The 25,784-nt window shown below is 41.8% G+C and overlaps 1 protein-coding gene across 4 annotated transcripts in view; it reads right to left on the reverse strand.

Moving 5' to 3' along the window:
• Nucleotides 1-9,345: 9,345 nt before the first annotated feature.
• Nucleotides 9,346-25,784, reverse strand: part of MAK (male germ cell associated kinase) — a 49,123-nt gene continuing 32,684 nt past the window's right edge. For 3 of the 4 annotated variants that reach the window (XM_032786921.2, XM_032786922.2, XM_032786923.2), the window contains 2 exons: nucleotides 16,141-16,248; nucleotides 9,346-11,381 (listed from right to left, as the gene is read on the reverse strand). In XM_032786921.2, the coding sequence (XP_032642812.1) occupies nucleotides 11,227-11,381; nucleotides 16,141-16,248 (263 nt within the window). In that variant the 3' untranslated portion in view covers nucleotides 9,346-11,226. Of the gene's footprint in view, nucleotides 11,382-16,140; nucleotides 16,249-24,095; nucleotides 24,171-25,784 lie in introns of all 4 variants that reach the window. The other variant, XM_032786924.2, reaches the window with a different exon arrangement.

Raw genomic sequence — 25,784 nt, forward strand, 5'->3', positions numbered from 1 at the left:
TGTGGTGGTACGTTGTTCCTGACTGATGCTGAGTTCAATGAAACTCAAATGTCTGAAGAGCAGGCAATGCACCAGTGAGGTCACTTTCACAGCCTTAACTCTGCCCCTTTCAGCAGTGCCCCAATAACCCTGGTAACACAGACATGAACTCTGCCAGTTCCACAGTTGCTGAAATGTACAAGCGCTTCCCTCTCACCCACTGGATTCCCCCTAGCATAGGGTGACCAGATGTCATGATTTTATAGGGACAGTCCCGATATTTCAGGCTTTTTCTTATATAGGCTCCTATTACCCCCCACTCCTTGTCCTGATTTTTCACACTTGCTATCTGGTCACCCTACCCTAGCATGACCGGGGGGAGGGGGGAAGAGGGCAAAGGGAAGGGCTCTGGGCTGTCATATAGGGTGACCAGATGTCCTGATTTTATAGAGACAGTCCTGATTTGGGGTCTTTTTCTTATATAGGCTCCTATTACTCCCCACCCTGTCCCAATTTTTCACACTGCCTGTCTGGTCACCCTATTGTCATACCATCCTCACTCAGGGATGCTCTGCTGGCTTGTCCATAAAGCTTGGACAAGCTGTTGCACATGTGAACCAGAGTTTCCTAGGACCTGACATCCAAGAAGCTGGAGCAGACTGCACCCAGCCCTGGGCAGGCAGGAAGGCTGGGGACAATCTCCTACTTCTCCCCCAGCACCCATCACTAGGAAGGATGCTTAGTCAGTGCTGCTTGGCTGCCCTTTGCCCAAGGCAGCCTCCGGGTACTGCATGGCTTGGGTAGCTCCTCCTGCAACCTGCCCTGCCGCGGGAGTGGCCCAGCTTAGAATGTTAGGTCCCTTAATGTTTGGGGCGAGCGTTCTGTGGTAGCTCAGGCAAGAGCAAGTTTAGTTCGGGCCTGGGGTGCCGGGCTGCAGTAGTGCAGGCACTGGCGCGTGTCTGCCTGTGGACTGGCTGCTCAGAGCTCTAGTGGGTTGTGCCAGGCGAGGGTAGGGGAGAAGAGAAGCTAAGCCAAGCATTGGGGGGACTAAGCCATGCTGCGCAGGGAGGGGCAGGGCAGGTGGATGAGTGGTGTTGGGGAGACGGGATGGGGGTGCTGAGCCAGATTGTGCAGGAGTTCAGATGTGGGGGACGGGACTGTGCCAAGTTATGTGGGCTGGGAGGAGGTGCCAATATTCAGGAGTGAGGTGTCTTGTGTGTTGCGGTTGGTGACCCCAGACTCTGGAGATGGTGACATTCCCCTCTGGTCACGCCTGGTTCCTCGCCCTGCCAGGGCAGGACTGTTCTGAATTTGCTTCGAGAGCTGCTTTCCTGTAGTCACTCTGCATCCCTCTGGGATGATCGCAGGGGTCTGTCAACCCATCTTATAGAACCGAACCTCAACCAGCCCCCACATCTAAGTTTTCCCAGACTGTGGGGAGGTTTGGATCCAGATTTGTGGCTGGCACCTGTATGTGTACTGGACTGAACCCAAACCTAGATCCCTGAGCCTGGAAAAAGTTTAGATCCAGATCTGATCATGGCAACATGGCCCAGTCTCTGGCTTTTCAGGGAAGTTCTGGGCTTGAGCTATTGCAGGACGATGAGGTTTTTTACCCCTTACGTTGTCATTATAGGGAATTGCTTAAGACACTTGGCAAGGAAACATTACCAATGGCCTCTTTAAGGAGCAGCTTCAGTGCATTCGTCTCAAACCATTAGACACTGACAGTCCTTCAGAGCACATTGGTCTCCTCTAGCACTTCTTTTGAGGCTTCAGATTCCATTTAAAATCTAGTTCAGTTTGTATACTTATGTGTTTTACACTTTCTTGCTCTGTGTTAGTGCAGGGCCATGCACTTCCCATATTCCCAGATGTGTTGTTAGGATGCCAGGTTTAAAGTATTTATTTTCTGACTTTGAAGTATTTGTTTTTAGGTAAATTGTCTCTATTTCTAGGAGTAAAAATTATTCCTTATTATTAAGGATTAATCAATCACAGTTAACGCACATGATTAACTCAAAAAAATTAATTGTGATTAATCACAGTGTTTATCGCACTGTTACACAATAGAACACCAGTTGAAATTTATTAAATATTTTGGATGTTTTTCTACATTTTCATTAGGGATGTGAAAGGTTAACTGGTAAGCATTAGGCTTACCATTAACTGGACCATAACCATTTATCCCAGTGCCGCTCAGCCATGCTGGGCCAGCTGGCTAAAGCTCTATCGGGCCAGCGGGCAGGTAGGACCCTGGGTGCGTTGGGCCTGGAGATCTGGAGTGGTCCCAGCCCTGGCTGTGCCAGATCTTTGGGACTCCAGGACCGCAGCCTCAGCGGGATCCCAGCCCCACTGCGCTGGCCTGCCTGAGTTACCTCTGCTAATGGTTTACTGGTTAAACGATATAATTTTAATAGTTTAACTGGTTAACTTTTGTAACTAATATAGTGTTTACATCCCTGATTGTCATATCTGTTGTATTGTGTGTTGTAATTGAAATCAAGGTGCGTATTATGTTTATTACAAATATTTGCACTGTAAAATGGCAAACGAAAGAAGTAGTATTGTTCAATCCACCTTTACACAAGTACTGTTGTGCAGTCTTTTTCTTGTGAAAATGAAACTTACAAATGTAGATATTTTTTTTGTTACATAACTGCACTCAAAACCAAAACAATATAAAACTTTAAAGCCTACAAGTCCACGCAGTCCTACTTCTTGTTCAGCCAATCGCTAAGACAGGCAAGTTTGTTTACATTTACAGGAGATAATGCTGCCCACTTCTTATTTACAATGTCACCAGAAAGTGAGAACAGGCATTTGCATGGCACTTTTGTAGCAGACTTTGCAAGATCTTTACATGCCAGATATGCTAAAGATTCATATGTCCCTTCATGCTTCAGCCACCGTTCCAGAGGACATGCATCCATGCTGATGACACTTGTTAAAAAATAATACGTCAATTAAATTTGTGACTGAACTTCTTGGGGGAGAATTGTACGTCCCCTGCTTTGTTTTACCCACATTCTGCCATATATTTCATGTTGTAGTATTTCAGCAGTCTCGGATGAAATTACTTCCTTACTTCTGTGCTGCTGCCTTCAGAGTTGGGCAGCCGCAGAGTGGCTGCTTGCCAAGGGCCTAGCTCTGAGCGCAGCAGTTCAGAAGTAAGGGTAGCAATACCATACCGTGTCATCCTTACTTACTTCTGTGCTGCTGCTGGCAGTAGCTCTGCCTTCAGCTACCCAGCTCTGAAGGTAGCACCAGCACCAGCACCAGCACAGAAGTATGGGTGGCAATACCATGACCCCCCTACAATAATCTTGCGACCCTCCACTGCCCCTCACAGTTACATCATGACATTTCAGATTTAAATATCTAAAATCATTAAATTTGCAATTTAAAAAATCCTATGACCATGAAACTGACCAAAATGGATGATGAATTTGGTAGGGCCATAATAATGTAGTTCTTACACAGCACTCAGTATCTTCAAAGCGCTTTACAAACATCCTCAGAACAATCCTGGGAGATAGAAAATACTATCCCTGTTTAACAGATGAGGAGAACCTGGGTGAAACAATTCCAGTGATTTGCCCAAGGACTCAGAGTCAGTGCCACAGCAGGGGTTAGAATAGCATTTCTTTTCAACAGAGGAGCACATTTACTAAGGAACTCTAGGAGGTGAGAGCATGTACAGCTAGTAAAAGATAAGGGAACAATGTTAACTTTTTCAGATTAGTTTGTATATACATTTATTGATGGGTTTTTGTTGTTGTTGTTTTGTTTTTATGTCTAATGAAATAGCCAAGTCAATTTACTTGGTACCATTATTTATCATCTTCTGCTAGCATGTCAGACACACACCATTGAAGACAGGGGCAGCTCCAAGCACCAGTGCACCAAGGGCGGCAAGCCACGGGGAGCGGCCTGCCAGTCACTGTGAGGGGAGCAGTCAAGCTGCCTTCAGCGGCGTTTCTGCTCGAGGTCCGACGGTCCCACGGCTTCAGTGGCAATTCAGCGGCGGGTACGCTGAAGGCGCAGACCAGCAGACCTCCTGCAGACATGCCACAGAATCTGCGTTACCAGTGGACCTCCCACAGGCATGCCGCCAAAGGCTGCCTGATTGCCGTGCTTGGGGTGGCAAAATACATAGAGCTGCCCCTGACTGAAGACATACTTCATGTCTTTCTATCAGTTGCATCTGGTGTAGTAAGATGAGGCCCTGAAACATAAACCTTTGAATCAGAGCCTCAGTATGAGGCCTAAAGCCTGAGCTAAAGTAATGGTCAAGACTTTGCTAACATAAAGCAAAGTTAAGCTGTGAGCCAGAGGCAGGCCCTGCTCACAGAAGCTGGCAAGGAAAGGGCTGATGCTGCAAGAAGATACATACTTAAAAGGTACTGGACACTAGATATCAGAACACTCCAATACTTGCACATTCCACACACACAAGGAACAAGCTGACCCATCCTAAAGATAGGGGCAAAAGGGTAATATGATGGATAGAGTTGTTTTGTTCAAACCAATATATACAAGGTGAGAGGCGGCACTTTGCTATGTAGAGAGTTTGTACCTTGTTACGTAGAGGGGTTGCACCTCAAACGTCAGGAATGATGTGTAACTTGTTTGTACCTGTGTATAAGAATACATCCCTGGGGCGGTGTCTTTGGGGCAGTGGAAAGTCCCACCACTGACTAAGCTGTGTGCATTGTCAGGGGGCACATATTCGTAGTATGTCCTGTAGAGTCTGCTGGAAACTATTACTGTGCTTCTTTTGACAATAAACCTGTCTGGGTGCCTTCATACCTTGTTGGAATCTGTGGTCATTGGGGGTTCTCTCAGGGTCTGCTGTGTTAGCAATCTGCAGAGCTGGGGCAGCACACAGAGGCAACACACACACGCAGCCGACAGTTATCAGCATTGGATAGAACAGAGCATTACACCAGTGGCATCTGACATCATCTGGAACCTTGCCCGGAATTATGGAAATGAGATTTTATAACTCCAGAACATAAGAACGGCCATACTGGGTCAAACCAAAGGTCCATCTGGCCTAGTATCTTGTTTTCCAAGCCAGCCAATGCCAGGTATCCCAGAGGGAATGAACAGAACAGGTAATCATCAAGTGATCCATTCCCATCTTCTGGCAAACAGAGGCTAGGGATACCATCCCTGCCCATCCTGGCTAATAGCCATTGATGGATCTATTCTCCATGAATTTATCTAGGTTTTTTTTGAACCCCATTATAGTCTTGGCCTTCACAACATCCTCTGACAAAGAGTTCCACAGGTTGACTGTGCAACATCTTAAGAAATACTTCCTTTTGTTTGTTTTAAACCTGCTGCCTATTAATTTCATTTGGTGACCCCTAGTTCTTGTGTTATGAGGAGTAAATAACACTCTCTTATTTACTTTCTCTACACCAGTCATGATTTTATAGACTTCAATCATAACCTCCCTTAGTCATCTCTTTTCCAAGCTGAAAAGTCCCAGTCTTATTAATCTCTCCTCATATGGAAGCCATTCCATACCCCTAATAATGTTTTTTGCCCTTTTCTGAACCCTTTCCAATTCCAAAATATCTTTTTTGAGATGAGGTGACCACATCTGCATGCAGTATTCAAGATGTGAGCATACCATGGATTTTTATAAAGGCAATATAATCTTTTCTGTCTTATCTATCCCTTTCTTAATGATTCCCAACAATCTGTTCACTGAAAATTCATGCCTGCAGGATTAACTGCTGGTGCCAAGGGACTGTACAATATGTCCCTGTCCTTGTTCATATTTTTGAATGACCCTTTTGTTGAATTATATGTGGACTATGTTATGTGTGTGTTAAGGTTCAATAAAACCAAATCACTTCAATTTTCTTCTTGCTCTTGTGTTTTTGGGGAATTTTTTTTTTAGAACTTCAATGAACTTACAGTGTTTTCCTTTCAACAGTCTATTAATGGTTGGGTGACTTGGACTCCAGATGATGGACAAACCTCTTCAGCCATAATTATGCATAATCACATGACTTAAAATATGGGAAGCCTGAAAATGCAGCTGCATGAACATACAACATAAAACAAACAGAAAGGACACAACGAATTTTGCATCAATCTTACCCTGGTATTTGTGGGTTTTTCCCCATAAAGGGTGAGGCTATTTCTGTCTTTAAAATTGGCATTTGTCTTAACATTTTCAGTACATTATCCTCATTGTGAAGCAAGAAACTAGGCTACAATATAAAGGTAGGCTCTGATCCTGCAATCGACTGCACATGGGTGCCCCCAAGCACATGTAAACAGAGTCAGGATGAGCTCTACCCTGACATCTGGTGGTGAATTATGGGAAGTGTGGAAAGAATTTCAGAAAGTGTGGAATCTCTGGTATTTGCATGGGCACGTCCGGCATAGCCCAAGGCAGCCTGGGATGGTTATTTTGACAGCTCTGGGATCCCCAATTTCTTTGTTATTGGGGCAGGATAAATAAAGTGTTGTCACCTGATTATGTGAATGAGGAACTATGAGACTGCTTTATGCCAGAGATGTCTCAATATAAATTAAGTGACGCTTGCTAGACAAGGGACATGGGTTCCAAAACCCAGTGAAGAGAGAGAGATTGGGGGAGTGGTGTTTGTACCTGATAGTATGGGGCCCTTTTGAGGGCCTGGAACACCAATTGCATATCCTTCTCTCTCCACTGTTAAAAAGTAGAGCTAATTTTGATTCCATTAGGAGTCCATCTAAAGGCTGCTGAGCTGAATTCAGGTTGGACCAATGGTGCACCAGCACCAGGGCTCCCCTACTATGAGCTGAAATCACTAAGACTTGAAATCACTAAAGAGCTGGAATTACTGAGCTGAGAGCACTAAGTGCTGTGCTAACTAGTAGGGGAGCCTGAAGACCTATCACTAAGCGGCTGGCAGAGCGGAACAGTTTGCAGCATGTTGGAGCAGCCCATGGAACAGTGAGCGGAGTGGAGCGGTTTGCAGGGATGGCTGGAGTGGCTCACGGATCAGCTGGAGGAGCGGCACAGATGGTGAGGTGGAGCTGGTCGTGGTGAAGGCTGCAGCAGAACTCCACGGAGAGGTGGAGCAGTTGGCCTTGGCCCACGGAAGGTGCCTCTTACCACTCTGTGTGCCCCCTCCCCATTTCCACTAAGGTAGAGAGGGGGTAAAACTCTGCAGATAAACTTTTGAACTTTGGGGTGGCACTGACCAGAGACTTTTGGGTTGTTGGACTTTGGGGTGATTGGACTTACTTAAGACCCTAAGGGGGAAAGGACATTGCCAAATGTACTTGGAGGTGGGTTTTTTGCTTATGGTTTGTGTTATAATCCTGTTTGTGATGTTTCTCCAATGTGATGCCGGACTGTTTCCCTCCTTTATTAAAAGGATTTTGCTACACTCAGACTCCGTGCTTGCGAGAGGGGAAGTATTGCCTCCTAGAGGCACCCAAGGGGGTGGTGGTATGTAAGTGTCCCAGGTCACTGGGTGGGGGCTCGAGCTGGTTATGCATTGTGTTATTGAAACGAAACCCCTGGATACTGAACCCGGCCCTTGTTGCTGCCAACTCAGAGGGGCAGAAGGGTTACACACAGTAAACTGCAGGATTGAGATCTCACTTTCCCATAGTACATCCCTCATCTTGAAATCCCTACCCTGTATTTGGAGCACTCTATATCTTTAAGACAATAGGTATAGATGGGGGAGAAGCTACCAACATACTACTAGTAATCACTATGTACAATGTGATTTACAGGGAGGTATAAGTCAGTGGTTTGAGCATTAGCCTGCTAAACCCAGAGTTGTGAGTTCAATCCTTGAGGGGGTCACTTAGGGATCTGGGGCAAAAATCAGTACTTGGTCTGGCCTCAATGACCTTTCAAGGTCCCTTCCAGTTCTAGGAGATAGGTATAGCTCCTATTATTATGTTCTCATTGCATTGTTATTTCACCTTTTCACTCCACCCAGATTTGTCTGTTTCGTTCTGCCATAGACCTACAACATAAGCTCCCTTGGGCAGTGACTCTTTTTTTAGAATGACTTTTTTTTTAGACAGGGCTTACCACAGAGGAGCCCCACACAAGGATCAGAGCCTGTTGGTGCTACTGCACTATTGAATAATAATGGAAAAGAAAGCATACAATTGTCAGCAAGAGTGCCAGATTAAATACTGTACCTTTCATTTTGATATGGTATCTTTCAAGAATGTATCCCAACATGCCTAATCTGACAATGTTTGAAGTATAGGTGTGTGTTGCTTTAAAATCAGATAAATTTTTTTTGCACTTCTGAAATTAAACAAAGGGTCACTTAGATTTATTAGTAAGATTTATGTTCAATTAGTTATATGTTGTGAAAGGTTTTTTTATTGCTTGTCTGGACTAGTGCAGTTTTGTGTCTTTCCTACACTGTGTGCATGGGTCTATTTTGTGAAAATGAAAGTCATTGCAGTGGGCTGGTATCTATATAAGAACCATCCCTCCTTCCCAACCACTAAGTGGAAAAGGAAAAAAATGAGTGCAGATTATAATCTGTTAGCATTGTATCAAGGCCTAACAGTTTGCAACTAGGCAAGGTCTGTTACAGATTTGAGCAAACTACATGTGCTCTGTAGGATACATATGCAGGTGGGTGTACTTTAAGGTGGACTTCATCACTTTAAACAAACTGAACAAAATATGAATGAAGACTAAGGAGGACTGGATTCACAAAAGGACAAACTCTGAACTGCCAGATTAAGTGCCTAAATCCCAGAACCAGGCCTCACTGGATTATGTGTGGCTATCACCTAACTTCTAAAATTTTGTTCAGTAGCTATCATTAAACACTACTCTCCATTGTCCCACAAAACTGGAAAATAAAGAGTTATCTGTTGTTGTGGCTGCATTTTCACCCCTAATAAAATCTAGGATGTAGTTTCAATTCCAAACTGCTGCAAGTAGCAGCTCGTTGCATGTTCAAACGAAGCAATAGCCACCCAAGTGGAGACTGAGTGGAGAAAATATTGGGCTTTATTTTTTTTTGTTTCGTTTCATTTATTAACCATTTTTGTGGCATTTACACTCACATTTTTTAAAAGCAATGTTCATGATTTTGAGGACACGCATGCTTTAACAGTTCAGTACATTCAAGGCGTCATCATGTTTGGGTTATGGTTGTTTGACCATATCAGCTGCTAGTTTCATTTGCAAGGCTGTAAATATGTTCTGATCACATAAAAGCAGCAGGTGGCATGTATATTAATGACAACAGATATTTTAGTTTTTCGGAATCTCTTGGCCTAAGTGACTTTTCACAGGCCATTTATTATGTTTTTTTGACTTAACTATAAAAAAATTGTTTAAAAAACAATAAAGACTGTATCTTGTACTCCTGAGAAGTGATCTTTATTATGAAGTCAGTGCTTTCCAATTCACAGTGCACTAATGAACCAGGCCTGTTTTGAAAGTCTGTCTGTCCTTTAGTAACATAACCAGTAATTAAACAGTATATTAAAAACTGCCTTTAAATAATACAAGGAAGATTAGTTTTGAAGAACTGACAAACCAGTAAAGAAAAACACAACATGGGATTGAAGTCCTCGGTAGTAAATACTAATCAGAAATTCCTACATCACACTATATATACTGTTAACAACTTTTCCAGTATTACATGGTGACATTTTATTTAGCTGCTATTTAGGGTGAAGTTTTCATAGCAAAATAGTTTACTTTTTATGGCTAGTCTGCCTCTGATTAAATTAAGCACCTGTAAATTACATAACCACTGGATTATGGCAAATTAGGTCTACAAGAAGAACTAAAAATTTTTATACACTCATAAAATCTACACAAAATACTTTTTACAATACTTGGATCAATCCGTAACAGTTTTTATACCTTTAAAAGTACAGAATACATACACATTTTGGACTTTAAAATGGCAGATTTAATGTAGCTATTAAGTCTACAATTTCTACTTTAAATGCAGGTTTTAACAGCACACATCCCAGGATAACATTTTAAAAAACCCCAACAGCTTCTTGGAAGATATGAAGTCCTTGATTTAGCATATTAAAATCTAACCTATTAGAAGAAATGTGTTGTTGATGGACAAGTTTATAGATCTTTGACTGTTGCATACCTCCTACTGGCATCAGAGGAGTTTGTATACTTATTAGAAACCAGGAGTTGGATCCTTACTTCAATAGGGAAAACAATCTTAAAATTTTTCTTCCACTAACAGTCTCATTTCCAGTCTTATGTAGTTTGGTGAATTTTTTTAAGTAGTGGGGAATTCTATAGTTTAATTTTATGGTCACTAAGAAAAGACACTACAGTTCAACGGGAGTTAACTAACCAGTTAGCTAGTGTTTTCGTGAATTAGCCAGTCAATAAGCCAAATATACTGCATAACTGATTCTTTGTAACCCCATTAAGACTTCAACTGGGCAATGTGGGCGGGGGAGGGGAAGCTACAGAACTGTGGCCTAATCTACATATAGCTTAATTATAATAGCAGGTTTTGTTTTCTTTTTAAAGTTTTAGGGTACCTTGGCCCCATGACTGTAGCATTCACTACTTGTGTTCCCAAACTCCCATCACTACACCGCTTAGGGCTAAATAATGCAACCCTTTCTCTTGTTGGTGAGTACTTGCACACAAATAGTTCCATGGCCTGTTTGTAGGAGTAAGGGCTCACCAGTGTATACAATTGTGCAGAGACTATCCCTAAGGAAACACCAAACACATCTAGCTCAGTGCTGGGACCTTTGTTTAGCTAGCAACACAGTATATCTTTCTCCTCAGAACACTATTTGTGCTTTCACTGTTCAACTTCATAGAAAGGAACTTGCTCAAGGAAGCAGCAGCCATTCAGAAGCCAGTTGTTACTTCACAAATCACCAGTGCAGGATTACTCATATAGGACAAATTAAAGTCAAGCAATTTTAAGAGTGTACGGGGCAGCAATTGGGTCTACAGAAAGTTTTCTAATAAAATGTACACTTTTTCTATTAGCAGTTCAAATACTCAATTTTGGCAAGATGCTATATACGCTATTTCATAAAATCCCATCTTTTAGCCAGTGTTTTGAATATTGCTGTGTAAAATGTATTTTATTACCTGCAGAAGAAATAAAATACAAGATCTCCAGTCTTTCTGTTGTTGCACAGTCTTACCAGAAATTAAGGGAAATATGCATTTCAGATTCCCAGTGTAGGATGACAATGTAGCTTGCATGAAAAGTGCATCATGAGACAGGGCTTCTATCGATGTCCTCCATATTTGGCCACCCAGTCTGTTCTTCCGTGTACTGGTTGAATTGGAGGTGGGCGGGTCAGGATATTCATGTTTTTTGCAGCTGAATTGTAAATAGGGCCTGGTAGTTGAGCACGAGCAGCTTTGGTTTTCCAAGAATAATCTGAAACAAACAAACAAAAGGTCAGAAGCAGTGGGGATGAGAAGTTATATCTCTCACCATTTTAAAGGAGAAAATATCCAAAGCTTAACTATTTCTGACTCGTGGAATTAAAAGGTGCTAATAGTCCTGTGCTGTTCTCAGTAGAAGGTTGTTCAGTGCAACTGATCGTGAAATACTAACTGGGTTACTGCACTTGTACAATAAAAGATCTATTAAACTAGGCAGTGGTGGCTATACAAGGTTTCTATCAAGTCTAAAGCAAGTTTCCCAAAGTGTCTTACCTTACATGGATACCAGAGAGGCAAATATTATTATGATGTGTCTTACTTTCAGCTGACAAGCACTTTTGGGCGGGGGGGGCAATGGTCTCTGTTAAAATGTGTTGAGATTGAAATTTAGTTCAAAACTGGATTTTACAGCATATATACACACACATCTGCACTGTGGATACTGTTGTCACTGAAAATGGGTGTTTACTCGTCTGATAATTGAATCTCTTAATTTGTTTGAAAATGTTAACTTTTTTTTATTGAGTGTTGGCCAGATTTGTCAAGAATCAAAATGGCCTCTGCTGGAACACTCACCTCTCCTGAAGACCCTTTCACTTTGTACTTCTGTGACTCTATTTCCTTGGTTCTCCTCCTCCTCCTGCTCCTTAGCTGAGAGCTCCTACAGTATTACTGTTGCTGGATTCTCTCTCTCTCCTCCTTTCCCATCCCCTGTTGATGTTCTCAAGCTTTGTCACTGATCTTCCTATTTTTTCACTCTATGTTTGCATCCGGGTGATCTCAACTCCTATGATCTCTCATATCACCTCTTTCAAATCTACCTCTGCATCCCTATTCTCTCAGTCCAGATTTCCCTCTCCATGTTTTTCTTATACATCTTTTTGGATGTTTTGCCACTTCTCAAGCGTAACATGGTTAAAACAGAACTAAACTGTACAGCTAATTCAATTCCCTTCCTTTTTTTCCCAGTGATCATTGTCAACTCTGTGCTCCAGATCACTCAAGCTCACAACTTTGAGGATATTTGTGATTCTTCCCTTTCTTTTTTTCTTCCCAGCCATAGCCCATCACTCCTTCCTCTACAACATTCCTCAGATATGCCCTATCCCTTTTACTCCTACCAGTAAAATATTGTTCCATGGCTTGGTGCTTTCTCATCTGGATTACTGTAACCTACTCTCTGGCCTTCCTAATTCTTTTCATTCTATCTATCCAATATGAGGCAGACAAAATAATCTATTTTCCCTGCTGCTACAGCCAAATCACGCTTCTCCCATTTGAATCACTTCACTTGCTCCTTGTATTTTTCAACATCAAGTTTCAACTGCCTTACACAGTTGAGGATTCATGCATTTAGCAGAGGCCACCCCAAGGAAGTGAAACTGGGGGACACATCTTCCCCCAAGTACTATTTCCATTGTGAATTCTGTTGGCGATAATGTTGTTCCTTTTAGCATTAAATACTGCTCTGTGCCTTCTACCCCTCCCCAGAGAGGAGGTTAGTGGCAACATGGCTTCAAATTGAATTCTGTTGGCAATGGGGAAGGTGGCCAAGTAGTCATGTATAAGGGCTGCCCTTTGCATCTCTGATTTATAGTCTGGGAGCCAAATGTAAGGTTTTAGCAGTTCTTTGTTTTAGCATCCATACATTTGTTTGTGGAGTCTGATTTTCAAAACCCTAAATTCAAAGACCGTGTCACTGTTGGTCATTTTGAAATATGAGCACTTATAATCACCTCCCATCTTAATCCACAAAACTAGGTTATAATGAAACTACTTTCATTGAATTTCATATTTTTTTTTATTAAAACTTCACACTAATAGTTTATTATGGAACATGATTACCTAAGAGGTACATATGTTATTTCTGTATTTGTGCCTATATTAGCAGTATAACTGCTATAATTCCCCTTCCTCCACTGAAGCAAGACACAAGACATTCCTCCTGGCACAACCACAGCATGCAGAAAACCACCAAACAGATCCAAGAAGACTGACACGGCAGAGCCAATCAAATACAATTTACATATTGAGCATTACAGTGGTCCAAAGAAAGTCAGACATGCCCATGGAGGCAGCGCGAAAATTTGTGTCACCCTTAAAGGGGCTTAATCATAGAATTAGCACAGTGGTTTTCTCCAAGATATACTTGCTTCTGCACCTGACGAAGTGGGCATTCACCCACGAAAGCTTATGCTCCAATACTTCCGTTAGTCTATAAGGTGCCATAGGACTCTGCTGCTTTTTACAGATCCAGACTAACATGGCTACCCCTCTGATACTTGCTCCAGAAGGTCGCCCAGAGTTCAATGGATATAATACATAGCTTAGCTGAGAGCAAGGACGCGCTCTCATGCAAAAAACCAAGGCTGTATACATGCCTCTTACTGACACGACAGCACCTGAGCCAGATACAATGCCGACAGCCTTTTTGGCTGGTTAATTTTAGCTAACTTTTTCTTTACCTTTTTAATGTCACTGATGGTAAAAATATATGATAGGCAGAATAAATGAAGACATGAAAATAGACGAGAGCACAATTATTTTCGAAAATAAAAGGAAGCAACAAGAACAGAAGCTTATGTTATGTGGAGAAGAAAGTAATGTGCTACAAAAATAGTAGTATTCTAACCAGATAAGTTAGAGAGAAAAAAATGGTTAGGGTATCCAGTTCATTAATATCTATCTGCCAACACAGTACTGTCCCCTACAGTAGGTATTATGATTTTGTTCAGTCTAGTTTTAAATGTCCCAAGCAATGGGCTTCCTCTACTTCTCCACAGAGATATTTCCATAGCCTAATTCATTTGCCAAAGTGTTTTGTTTTTTTTAAGCAATGTTGTTGTAGCCATGTTGGTCCTAAGATATGAAGAAGACAAGGTGGGTCAGACAGCATCTTTTATCGAACCATCTTCTGTTGGTGAAAGAAACAAGCTTTCCAGTTCCACAGACCTGTTCTTCAAGTCTACGTTTTTCTTTTTCTTGATATTTAAAATAAACCTTCTATTTCTTAATATCATCTTATAACTTTCAATTATGTCCCTTTGAATCACGCTAAAGGATCCCTTTCCATTCTTGACATTCACAACTTTCAAAAATGTGCAGCCATACGTTCTCCTTTTCCAACCTGTTACAGACCAACATCCACAAATTGGTGAATCAAAACTCATCCCTTCTTTGTGTTTATTTTATTATTGATTTCTTTGTTAATAAAGTCAATGAAGTACAGCTCAAATCTGTTCCCTAGGCTTTGCTGCTCCTAGGGTTCCTACCTCAGGACTGAGTAGCCCACACCCTACGTCTTTCTCTCTCTATGGCTATGTCTACATTACACACTCCTTTCAATACGTAGAATATATACACTGCATGTACCCCAGCACAGGTATAAACAACAATGTAGACAAGGAGGCATGGCTTACGTGAATAAAGACATGCCTTAACCCTGTGGGCATGTACCGTACATAGATCTCTATAAGACCAAGCATAGCTTACCCCATCTACACTGCTATTTTCAGTAACAGTGTCCCACTGCCTCCCTCCTGACAGAGCCTTTCATTGATTTGTATAGCTACATGCTGCAGCGTGAACAAAGCCTGCTTTACACTGCGGCATGTCGCTACATGTATCCTACATGACACCAGTGGTGGATAGCGTAGATGTACCTTAAGAGTCATTTCCATCTCCCTCATAGCTGGATGGAGTAATGAGCCACCTGCTATAGTGAGTCAGCAAAACATACTGCATATTTTTAGTGGGAGCATATCAGGCCAACAGATGGGTTTTTCAGACACCTATTGTCAGCCTGTTACAGTCTCTTTAGCTGTAATGATGATTCCCACTGAGTTCCACTGAAGTCAATGGGGGTCTTTCTGTTGATTTCAATGGAACTTAGAGAAGGCCTTAAATCATTTCTCACCAGTCAGTTCCTCCTGTTCCTGATCATTTTTATTGGTCTTCTCTGAACTCCCTCCAGTTTGTCAATATCTTTCTAGTGCCCAGAATGTGATGTCTATTACAGATGAGATGAGGTAACAGTTATATGCAGTGAAATTTTGTATTGGTCGTAAACTGCTAAATACATAAATATTGCATGATAAAATAATAGTTCCTTTCACATATGCTTTAATACAATGCAGAACTACATCAACTGTAGTTAGAACCAGTCATTTATATTACAGAAAATAGAAGTCAGACAAAATAGCCTAGCTACTTTGAAATGTTCTATTAACACAGCAGCATTATTCTTTGTAATATTCCACTCATCCAAGAATATATTCTCATCTCAAAGCCCAAGGATTTACATGACCAACTCCCACACAATGAGATAAAAATACAACAAAACCCATCTTAAATGCCCATGCAAGGAGACCAGTTAAAACAGGCTGTTCAGCAGAGGGTCCTTTATTTAAAAAATTATGAAAAATGCTGAAAACTTTGGGGCTACTTTAAGATGAACGCTTAAAAATTGGAATTTCTTACTGATACATGTACCTGACCTTGTTAGTGGAAGGTCCATGCCATTTTGAAATGGTAACCAGTCAGATCCTCAGTAAATGTCAATCAGCAGAGCTTCATTGTGTTATGTCAATTTACATCAATTGATTTACACCATTACAGATCCAGTCCAACATATCAAGTATATATATAAAAAAAAACCACTCTTAAAAACTCTCCTTGGAAATTATGGGAATTGAATATCATTCCCTGTGCTTATGGTGCGTACATGATAAGGTTATGGAGATGCTTCTTACCTGATGCTGATGCACCAAGAGGAGCTAGTTGTATCCTTTGTCCAGCAGATCCAACTTCTTTTTTATGAAAGGAAGGGATATATCCTCCAGACGGGTTGTAAGCAGCACCTACAAAGCCAAGATTTTCATAGAATCATAGAAGGGATAGCCAAGATTTTCATAGAATCACTGGAAGGGACCTTGAGAGGTCACCTAGTTCAGCCCCCTACACTTGTGGGTAGGACTAATTATCTAGAACATTCCTGACAGATGTTTGTCTAACTTGCTCTTAAAAGTCAGATGATGGAGATTCCACAACCTCCCTAGGCAATTTATTCCAAGTGCTTAAACGTCCTGAAGTTATAGGAAGTTTTCTAAAATGTCCAACCTAAACCATTCCTTGGCTGCAATATAAGCCATTGCTTCTTGTTCTATCTCCGAGGTAGAAAAAACAATTTTTCTTTCCTCCTCTTGAAACAACCTGTTTTTACTGCTTGAAAACTGTTTCCATGTCCTCTCGTGTCTTCTTTTAACAGGACTAAACAAACCCAATTTTTTCATTCTTCCTTCACAGTCGTTTTTCATACCTTAATCTTCTGTTGCCTCTTCTCTGGACTCGTTCTCAATTTGTCCATATCCTTCTTGATACTAATTGCGTCGGCAGAAACTGGACAACAATACTCCTGTTGAGCCTAACAGGAGTTGATAAGAATGCTTCTCGTGTCTATGCTTAGAGACATCCTGCGAATACATCCCGGAATGTTATGTTCACCATTTTTTTGCAACAGTGTTAACGACTGTTGACTCATATTTAGCTTGTGGTCCCACTATGACCCTCATGATCCCCTTTCCACAGTATCTCCCTTCACTTCGGGCAGTCATTTCCCATTTTGTATGTGATGCAGACTGATTGTTTCCTTCCTAAATGGATACTCTGCCATTTGTCCCTATTTGAATTTCATCCTATTTACTTCAGACCATTCTCCAGTTTGTCCAGATCATTTTGATTGTAATCTATCTCTCAAAGCATTATGTAACCCCTCCAGTGGGGTATTGTCTGCAAACTTTATAAGTGTACTTCTCTATGGTCATTATCTTAATCATTGATTGAAGACATTGAACAGAACCAGACCAAGAAAATTGATTCCCTGTGTGGGACCCACCCATTATGCCCTCTTCCTCAGCATGCTGTGACCACTTGATAACTTTGGGGAAACAGTTTTCAAACTTAGTTTTGCATCCATCTTATAATAGCTCCTCTCTGGTGGTTGCATCTTTTCTCAGATTTATTTATAAGAAGAGGAAATGCATTGAAAGACAATATCAAACCATAAGCTTTATTTAAAGTCAAATTTAGATGACCCCATAATGGTGCCATGTCTACCTACTTTCTCCAAGCTGATCTGGATAGTCCTTGTTACCACTGTGCTAATGAATGCAGTATCAGATTGGGATTTAAACAACAATTTGGGGTGTATGGTTGGCAGATCGCGAGTGCTGGTACTTATTCTACTTTATACTTTACTAGCTTGTGGTTCTGTGTGAAGAGCTTAGAGTGTGCTCTCATTTATTCATCCATGATGGGCTATTTAGGGTGAACAGGCACTGTCAAGACGCCCACACAGGCAAGTTCTAAGCTGAAATCTCGGGTCTGTATTGCCACTGGGGTTTGCTGTATAGTTATTTAGTAGCCATGTATATTGCGCCTTATTCGCAGTGCTTGGAATCTCTCCTGATTTCTAATATGATCCTTCTCTGATTAGGTAATCGGTTAAAATGGATCGGAGTATCTCCTCATGATCAGCTTATGGAATTTCTAGGATGTCGTTCATCAGGCCGCTAGTACTTGAAGACATATCTAATTGTGTGCTAAGTGCAATTGCAATCGTGTGTCATCCCTATCTTTAACTATTTTAAGATTCCTAATCTCCTCAGTTGGAACCTTGGAATTCACTGACGATTAGACATACTAAATCACCACCTAACTTGTCGGTGAAATACCGAAACAAATAAGGAGTCATTAAGCACCTTTGCATTGTCGAGATATTCCTTTTTCCACGCTTTCATTTTGAGAAACCAGCCTACCGTTCTCTGGTCTTCCTTGTGCTGACTCTAAATGAATGACCTATCTTTGTGTAGAATACTTCTGCCTCTACCCTATTCTTGCTAGTAGATCTTCCTATTTGTGCCTCTCTCTCCAATAAAATGTGGCACTTTCTTAATTTGATCTCCATCATTGCTCTTTGATTATTAGATTGGAAGATCTACATTGGTTTGCCTAGTGGTGCCGGTCTCTGTCCTACTTTCTTATCTTTAACCTAGGAAGGAAGGACTCAAGTTTTCAACTCTTAGTTTGTTTCCTTAAAGTGATACTCTGATAGTTTAATCTGCATACTGTCTTCTCTATTGTTGTGGTCCCCTAGATACTTCTGTTTACCATGGGATCCTTACCTACATGTGCTGCCTACAGGTAGTTGCTAAAGTCTGCTTAATCTATAGAAAAATCACTTGTCTTGATTTTGCTGTTTCTCCTTCCTACTCTTTATTGAATTACGAACTCTTCATTATATAGATCTACTTCACACTGAGCTGGCCTCGCCACTTTTCACATTCTCAACGACTTCAGACCATTTCTCCAGTTTGTCCAGATCATTTTGAATTTTAATCCTATCCTCCAAAGCATTTGTAACCCCTCCCAGCTTGGTATTGTCTGCAAACTTTATAAGTGTACTCTCTATGTCATTATCTTAATCATTGATGAAGACATTGAACAGAACCAGACCCAGAACTGATCCCTGTGGGACCCCACCCATTATGCCCTTCCAGCATGACTGTGACCCACTGATAACTTTGGGAACAGTTTTCCAAACAGTTTTGCATCCATCTTATAATAGCTCCATCTAGGTTGCATTTTCCTAGTTTATTTATGAGAAGATCATGAAAGACAATATCAAAAGCTTTATTAAAGTCAAGATATATACCATGTCTACCACTTCCCCTCTATCAGGAAGGCTTGTTACCCTGTCAAAGAAAGCTATCAGGTTGGTTTAACAACAATTTGTTTTTGACAAATCCATGCTGTTACTTATCACTTTATCATCTTCTAGCTGTTTGTAAACTGATTGCTTAATTATTTGCTCCATTATCTTTCTAGGTACAGAAGTTAAGATGACTGGTCTGTAATTCCCTGGGTTGTGCTTTATAGATAGGCATTATATTTGCCCTTTTCCAGTCTTCTGGAATCTCTCCTATCTTCCATGACTTCAAGGATAATCGTTAATGGCTCAGATATCTCCTCAGTCAGCTCCTTGAGTATTCTAGGATGCATTTCATCAGGCCCTAGTGACTTGAAGACATCTAATTTGTCTAAGTAATTTTCAACTTGTTCTTTCCCTATTTTAACCTCTTCTGATCCTACCTCATTTTAACTGGCATTCACTACATTAGACATCTAATCACCACCAACCTTCTTGGTGAAAACCGAAACAAAAGTAGTCATTAAGCACCTTTGCCATTTCCAGTTATTATTTTTCCCCTTTCATTGAGAAACAGGCCTACCCTGTTCTTGGTCTTCCTTGTGCTTCTAATGTATTTGTAGAATCTTTTCTTGTTACCCTTTATGTCTCTAGCTAGTTAGATCTTATTTTGTGCCTTGGCCTTTCTAATTTTGTCCCTACATGCTCTCTTTTGATTTTTAGATCATTGAAGATCTCTTGGTTAAGCCAGGGTGGTCTCTTGCCATACTTCCTATCTTTCCTATGGAGTGGGATAGTTTCCTCTTGTGTCCTTAATAATGTCTCTTGGAAAAACTGCCAACTGTCTTCTATTGTTTTTCCCCTTAGACTTGTTTCCCATGGGATCTTACCTACCAGCTGCCTGAGTTTGCTAAAGTCTGCCTTCTTGAAATCCATTGTCTTGATTTTGCTGTTCTCCCTCCTACCATTCTTTAGAATCACGAACTCTATCATTTCATGATCACTTTCACCTGAGCTGCCTTCCACTTTCAAATTCTCAACGAGCTCCTCTCTATTTGTCAAAATCAAAGCTAGAACAGCCTGTCCCCTGGTAGCTGTCTGCACCTTCTGAAATAAAAAAACTGTCTCCAATACATTCCAAGAACTTGTTGGATAATCTGTGCCTGGCTGTGTTATTTTCCCAACAGATGTCTGGGTAGTTGAAGTCCCCCATCACCATCAAGTCCTGTGCTTTGGATGGTTTTGTTAGCCATTTAAAAAAAGCCTCATTCACCTCTTCTTTCTGATTAGGTGGTCTGTACATTGATGTACAAAGTTTTAAACTTTTGAGCAAGATTCAGGCAGCCAACAGATCTTTACTTGCTCTTCATGGTCACTTTAAAACTTATTCATGATACAACCCTGCAAAGTATCAGTTTTATATAAGAAATTGATGTCTGTTTAGAAAATGTATGGGTGTATCTTTACTTACAGTCTAGCTAGGATGCAAAGGTCTGATCTACATGACAAAGTTAGATTGACCAAAGTTGACTTGTTTCGATCTAGTTGTGCATATTGTCTGCACCTAAATCTCTCCCCCCGATCTAACCACTGCATTACAGTGCCACAAAAACACCACTTCACTGAAAGATCAAAAGCCTGGTCCACCTTCCATTGACACAGTGTGAGAGTAGACATTGAATCATATGTGTTGACCCTAACAGTTCTCCCGCAGCTGTCTCACAATGCCCTTATGCCTGTGCCAGTGGTTGCCCTGGTCACAGTCTGGAACTCCACTACCCAAGAGACAGAGACCGGAACCCAATCTGGTCTCTCTAAAATCTTCAGCATATTTTTGAAATCTCTTTTCCTGATTGCCCATCTTGATGAGCACAACTACAAGCCCACTTCTATGAGCATGCAATCATGCCCCCCCCTTCCGAGCTACTAGACACATTCCTGCCTGGAGCAGGAAAGAAGTCATGGGTCTCCCTGGCCTGTGAGGAAGAGAGACTGTGCAAGCACAGCCAGAGAAACAGACATCTATGAGCAGATTGCATAGGCTAGTCTCAGCTCTGTTGTGCCCTCTCCACACCTCCATATACAGGAGTCAGCAAAAGTGGTACTCTTTTTGCCAACCTCCTCAGATCTCCATTCAGGCCAGGGCTGAGAGCAGCTGAAACAATACATAGCTTCTCTACCTCCCCAACCTATCCCACACCAAAATGCAGATCAATAAAGAATGACACAAAAGTCCAGATGAAAGATAAACCTTTAATAAAACATGTCCCTGTGACATTACCCAGGGTACAATCTGGACGGTTGGATAGCACATCCCCTCAGTTCTCCAGCCTGGGATGCATTTTACACTGCTTCTCCTGGCCTGCTCACACAGTCTCCAGCATGTAAGTTACCCCCAGTTATACTGCAAGAGGGCTTCAGCCAGCCAGCCGGCCTGCCATTCTTGAATTATGCTGTAGAGCAGCAGTCCCCAAACTTTTGAGGGTCATGCCACCCCTTACCGCTGTCCACATCCTACTGCCCCTTGGAGCCGGTGCTGGAAGTGGGGCTGCAGCTGGGGGGCAGGGGAAACACAGAGAAGGATAAGGGCACTGAGGCTGGGGCTGCAGCTGGGGGCGGGTCTGGGAGCAGGGCTGCAGCCAGGGGCCAAGGCTAGGGGTGGGAATGGAGCCACACCTGGGCTGTGGTGGGGGCTGGCAACTGGGCCGCAGCCAGGTGCAGCTCCACTCCTGGCCTTGTCCACAGCCTCGGCCACGGGTTGGGAATGGAGCCATGGCCAGTGGCCGAAGCTGGGGTGGGGGTGAGAGTAGAGCCGCACGAAGGCTGGAGATGGGGCCAGGCACAGGACCAGGAGCAGGGGATATGGCTGGAGGCAGGACCGGAGCAGAGCTGGGGGCGGGAAGGGGCTAGGTGGCACTCCCTCACTGCCCCCCCGGGGGGCTGACCCACTGCACCCACCCCGGACATTTCTCCACACACTCCTGCGATGGGGTGGGTGCCCCACAGTTTGGAGACCTCTGCTGTAGATCAACACCAGCAAATTTCCAGTCCCAGACTTCCCCTAGATATCTGCGTCTTGTACTGCCCAGTACCCTCCTGGACAATACAAGCTCATGTAAAGTCCATCATTTCATTAATAGACTCGTCATGGCATCAGCATGTGTAAGCGTGTACCAGGATTTAACCCCTGCCCCTCACAATGCATGCATGGTTCCTCATTCAGGGCATAGCCATCTGAAGCAAGTAATAGGATAATCCAAAAATATGAACAGCTGATATTATATTCTTTAGGTATTATGCACCAGTTCTGCCAGGAAACAGTCCATAGGCTCTGTAATGCTTGCAGTGAGTACGGTGTGAGACATTCTGTTTCACATCCATACTCTCCACACCATTACACTAGTGTAATTTCACTGCAGTAAATGCAATTACATCAATGTGAAATCAGTGTAACCAAGTGGAGTTGCTCTGCGCAGTTGCAGCTAGCATCTACTTAGCAAGCTGCAAAGATATAAAAGCAGTTCGTGTAAATGCTTGTGCTTCTCCCCTAGAAAACTTCAGACCCATTTTCCAGCAATAGTGTAGATACACAGGTGGCTGAATAGAGCAAGTGCTAATGTAGACAGGATTCGCTGCATCATGAAAATGTGCATGTGAAGCAGCCCTAGTGAAGACAAAAGTCCTATAAATTGCTGGCACTGTAAGCATAGTGTCATGGAAACTTGCTCTGAGCTTGACAACAACAGGACTCTCTTGTATACACTGGTGTTAGCAACTTTGGAACATTTTGGCCAAGTAATTTTAGTGTGCACACAGCCTTTTATAGATCAGAATTTATCTGTAGTACAGAAAAATACTTATACATTTCTCCCCATTATTTTCTCTTCTCCTTCTGCTAGGAACTCTGTGTCTTAGTGGAAGAACACAGCAGATCAGTACTCTCCCACCACCAACTTGTTAAAAACACCAACCAACATTTTAAATGAATAATTTTAAATTCATAAGACATACTCCAAAGCAGTGAGCTATGCAAGGGTGTGCTTTAATACAGCACCAGTGCTGTGGTGCTTAAAGCACTTGGCTGAATGCAGCACACCAAAAGCCTATTACTGCAGAAGCTGTTGTGGTTTATTATTATGGTGGTGGAATACTCTCTGGCTTCAGAACAGGACTAGCACCAGGGCACATAGATTCCAACAAGTAAGACAGACAAATATTATTTAATCAATTTAATAACTATATGGCCAATTTCTGTCCTCAGATTTCCGAGGCTGCACTAGGGTAATTGAGGACAGCCTACAAGGTAGTTTTCAAGTTGGCCTAAGTCCTAGGGAAATAACTGCCCTCCCTTCCCACTGTCACAGGACTGTCTCCACTAGGGACTTGATCCTGAAGCCACTGAAGTAAACAGTAAAGCTCCCATTAACTTTAATGGGGCAGGATCAATAACTAAGCATGTTTACTAGACCTTGACAAATAGACAAAAGATGTGGCCCAGTATTTCAGTGTGAAACACTAAAAGGATTCTTTAAATATGTTCATATAGTTTGAGTTCACCTGCTTGACACAAACAGCTATGGGCGAAGTTCACAATGGGGAAAATCCTTTACCCTGCTCCATGTGCAAGTAAACAATCACAGACTGACTGATCCCAGCTGTGTCCTCAATCCTCTCTGCCATTATAACAGAGTTTGTGGAGCACAGCTCAGTGGCAAGCAGATCCCCTTCATTCCCTCCTCTCACCGTTTCCCTCTCCCCTGCACAGCAAAACCAAAATGATCCCTCTGCAACTGGGATCTCTCACTTTTTACAGGGTGGAAGGCGGAGTTTGCCACAACATGGAATAATAGTGATTAAAACTGAAACAAAAAAGTATAAGATCATTTGGAATATATTATACAAGAGCAACTGTTACAAGAAAAGCAAAATAAGAAAATGCATGACATAACTATGAAACCTGCAAAGAATCATCTATCCCAAGCTATAATTGCCATAAATTACCTTTTGGCTCCTCTAATTTTTCATTCAACCTTTCTTTGCATGATAGTTTTTCAATTGGTTTAATTATGTTTTCTTCTGCAGAGGAGGCAGATGAAAGAAAGAAAGAGGAAAAGGATGAAAAGACAGTCCTTCAGAAAATGTAGATGAAGAATTGATTAGGTGATTTATAAACAGAAATAATGAAAAAACCTGAAATCAAAACAGGTGAGAATGAGTGTTTAAAGTACCTTTACAACTATAATGACTTCAGTCTTATGTTTGCAAAAAGGCTTACCCTAAAGTGGGAAATGCTGCTACTGAACTCACCACCAGGCTTCCACTCAAGGGAAGCAGAATATAATTTATCACCAACATGTTCACAGTAAATATATTAAATCACTTAGGCATGGTTAGCTAATCAGACTGCAGGCCTAACTGAACCTAACGCTATAATTCTGCATAGAGAGAGTGCCTCATAATTTGGAACTAACCTGCTCTTAAATTGTTATGTTTTATGGTTACAATGAGGGAGAGGAAAAATACCACTCCAAAGTAACAAATTTAATTTGGTTATTTCATCAGTTAAGGGGACAACTTGACAACTTGAAATCTAATAAAATAAAATAAATTAAATAATGACTTAAAAAAGTAGCTTCTATTATACCTGCCTTTGGGACACCCCTCCCAATGTTTGTGTTTTACCAAACATATTTTCATGTGTCTTTCTTAAATGAGTTTTACCCTGGTGGTGTTGTGTAAAAGAGCCAGAGAAGAAACTGATGGACTCTAAAGGAGAAATGATGAAAATAGCTTTCAAAAGTGCTATCAAATGCACAAGCAAACAAACAGAAAATAAATAGTATTTCTTCTCTAAACTCTTTCAGTTATAGTTATTGGAGGTAACTTTTTCCAGACAGAAGTGGGATTTTTAGGTTGACTGTGTCCATTTCATATGTTTGCATTTCATTATACATTTATATAATGCACTGATTTTTAGTTTATCTGGAACAGAATTATTCAGCTTCATTTCACATTCTTATACCCTGGAGTTGTGATCTTGTCCGATTTCATAAGCTAAAATGGATTCCGGCAGGTCACTACTAGGACTGGAGACCTTAAAGAAAAACCCAGGTATTTGAGAAAGTAGGTCCACTGGTTCTTTAGATGGCACTCCCCTATGAATCACTTCTGAAGAATTACCCCAGCATGGTATAAAGAGGAAGAGTACTGTGGTTGAAGGGGTCTTCTTTCGATAAAAGGTTAAAGTGAAGTCACTGAAAATGCCATGGCACTATTTAAAGGAGAAAGGATGGTTCAGGTGCTAGCCTGAGACTGCAGACCTGAGTGCAGACTTGACCCTGCTCCACTGAAGACTCACGACTTGCCCAAGGTCAAGTTTTTCCAAAAGTATTTAGGTGCTTAGAGATGCAGAGACGTGCCTAGTGGGATTTTCCAAAAGTATCTAACTTCAATTTATTTCAATAGAAGTTAGGTGCTTAACCTGCTTCAGCATTCTTGTAAATCCCACTAGGTGCCTCTCTGCATCTTTACGCATCTGAATACTTTTGAAAATCTGGCCCTTTGCCTGTCTGCCTCATTTACCCATTTGTATAATAGGGATCATAGCACCACCCCACTTCACAGGTGTAGTGTGAGGATAAATACATTTTGAGGTGCTCAGAAACTATAGTGAAGGAGTCACATAAGTAC

This window comes from Chelonoidis abingdonii, chromosome 2 (genome assembly GCF_003597395.2).
Source record: "Chelonoidis abingdonii isolate Lonesome George chromosome 2, CheloAbing_2.0, whole genome shotgun sequence".
Classification (NCBI taxonomy): domain Eukaryota; kingdom Metazoa; phylum Chordata; order Testudines; family Testudinidae; genus Chelonoidis; species Chelonoidis abingdonii.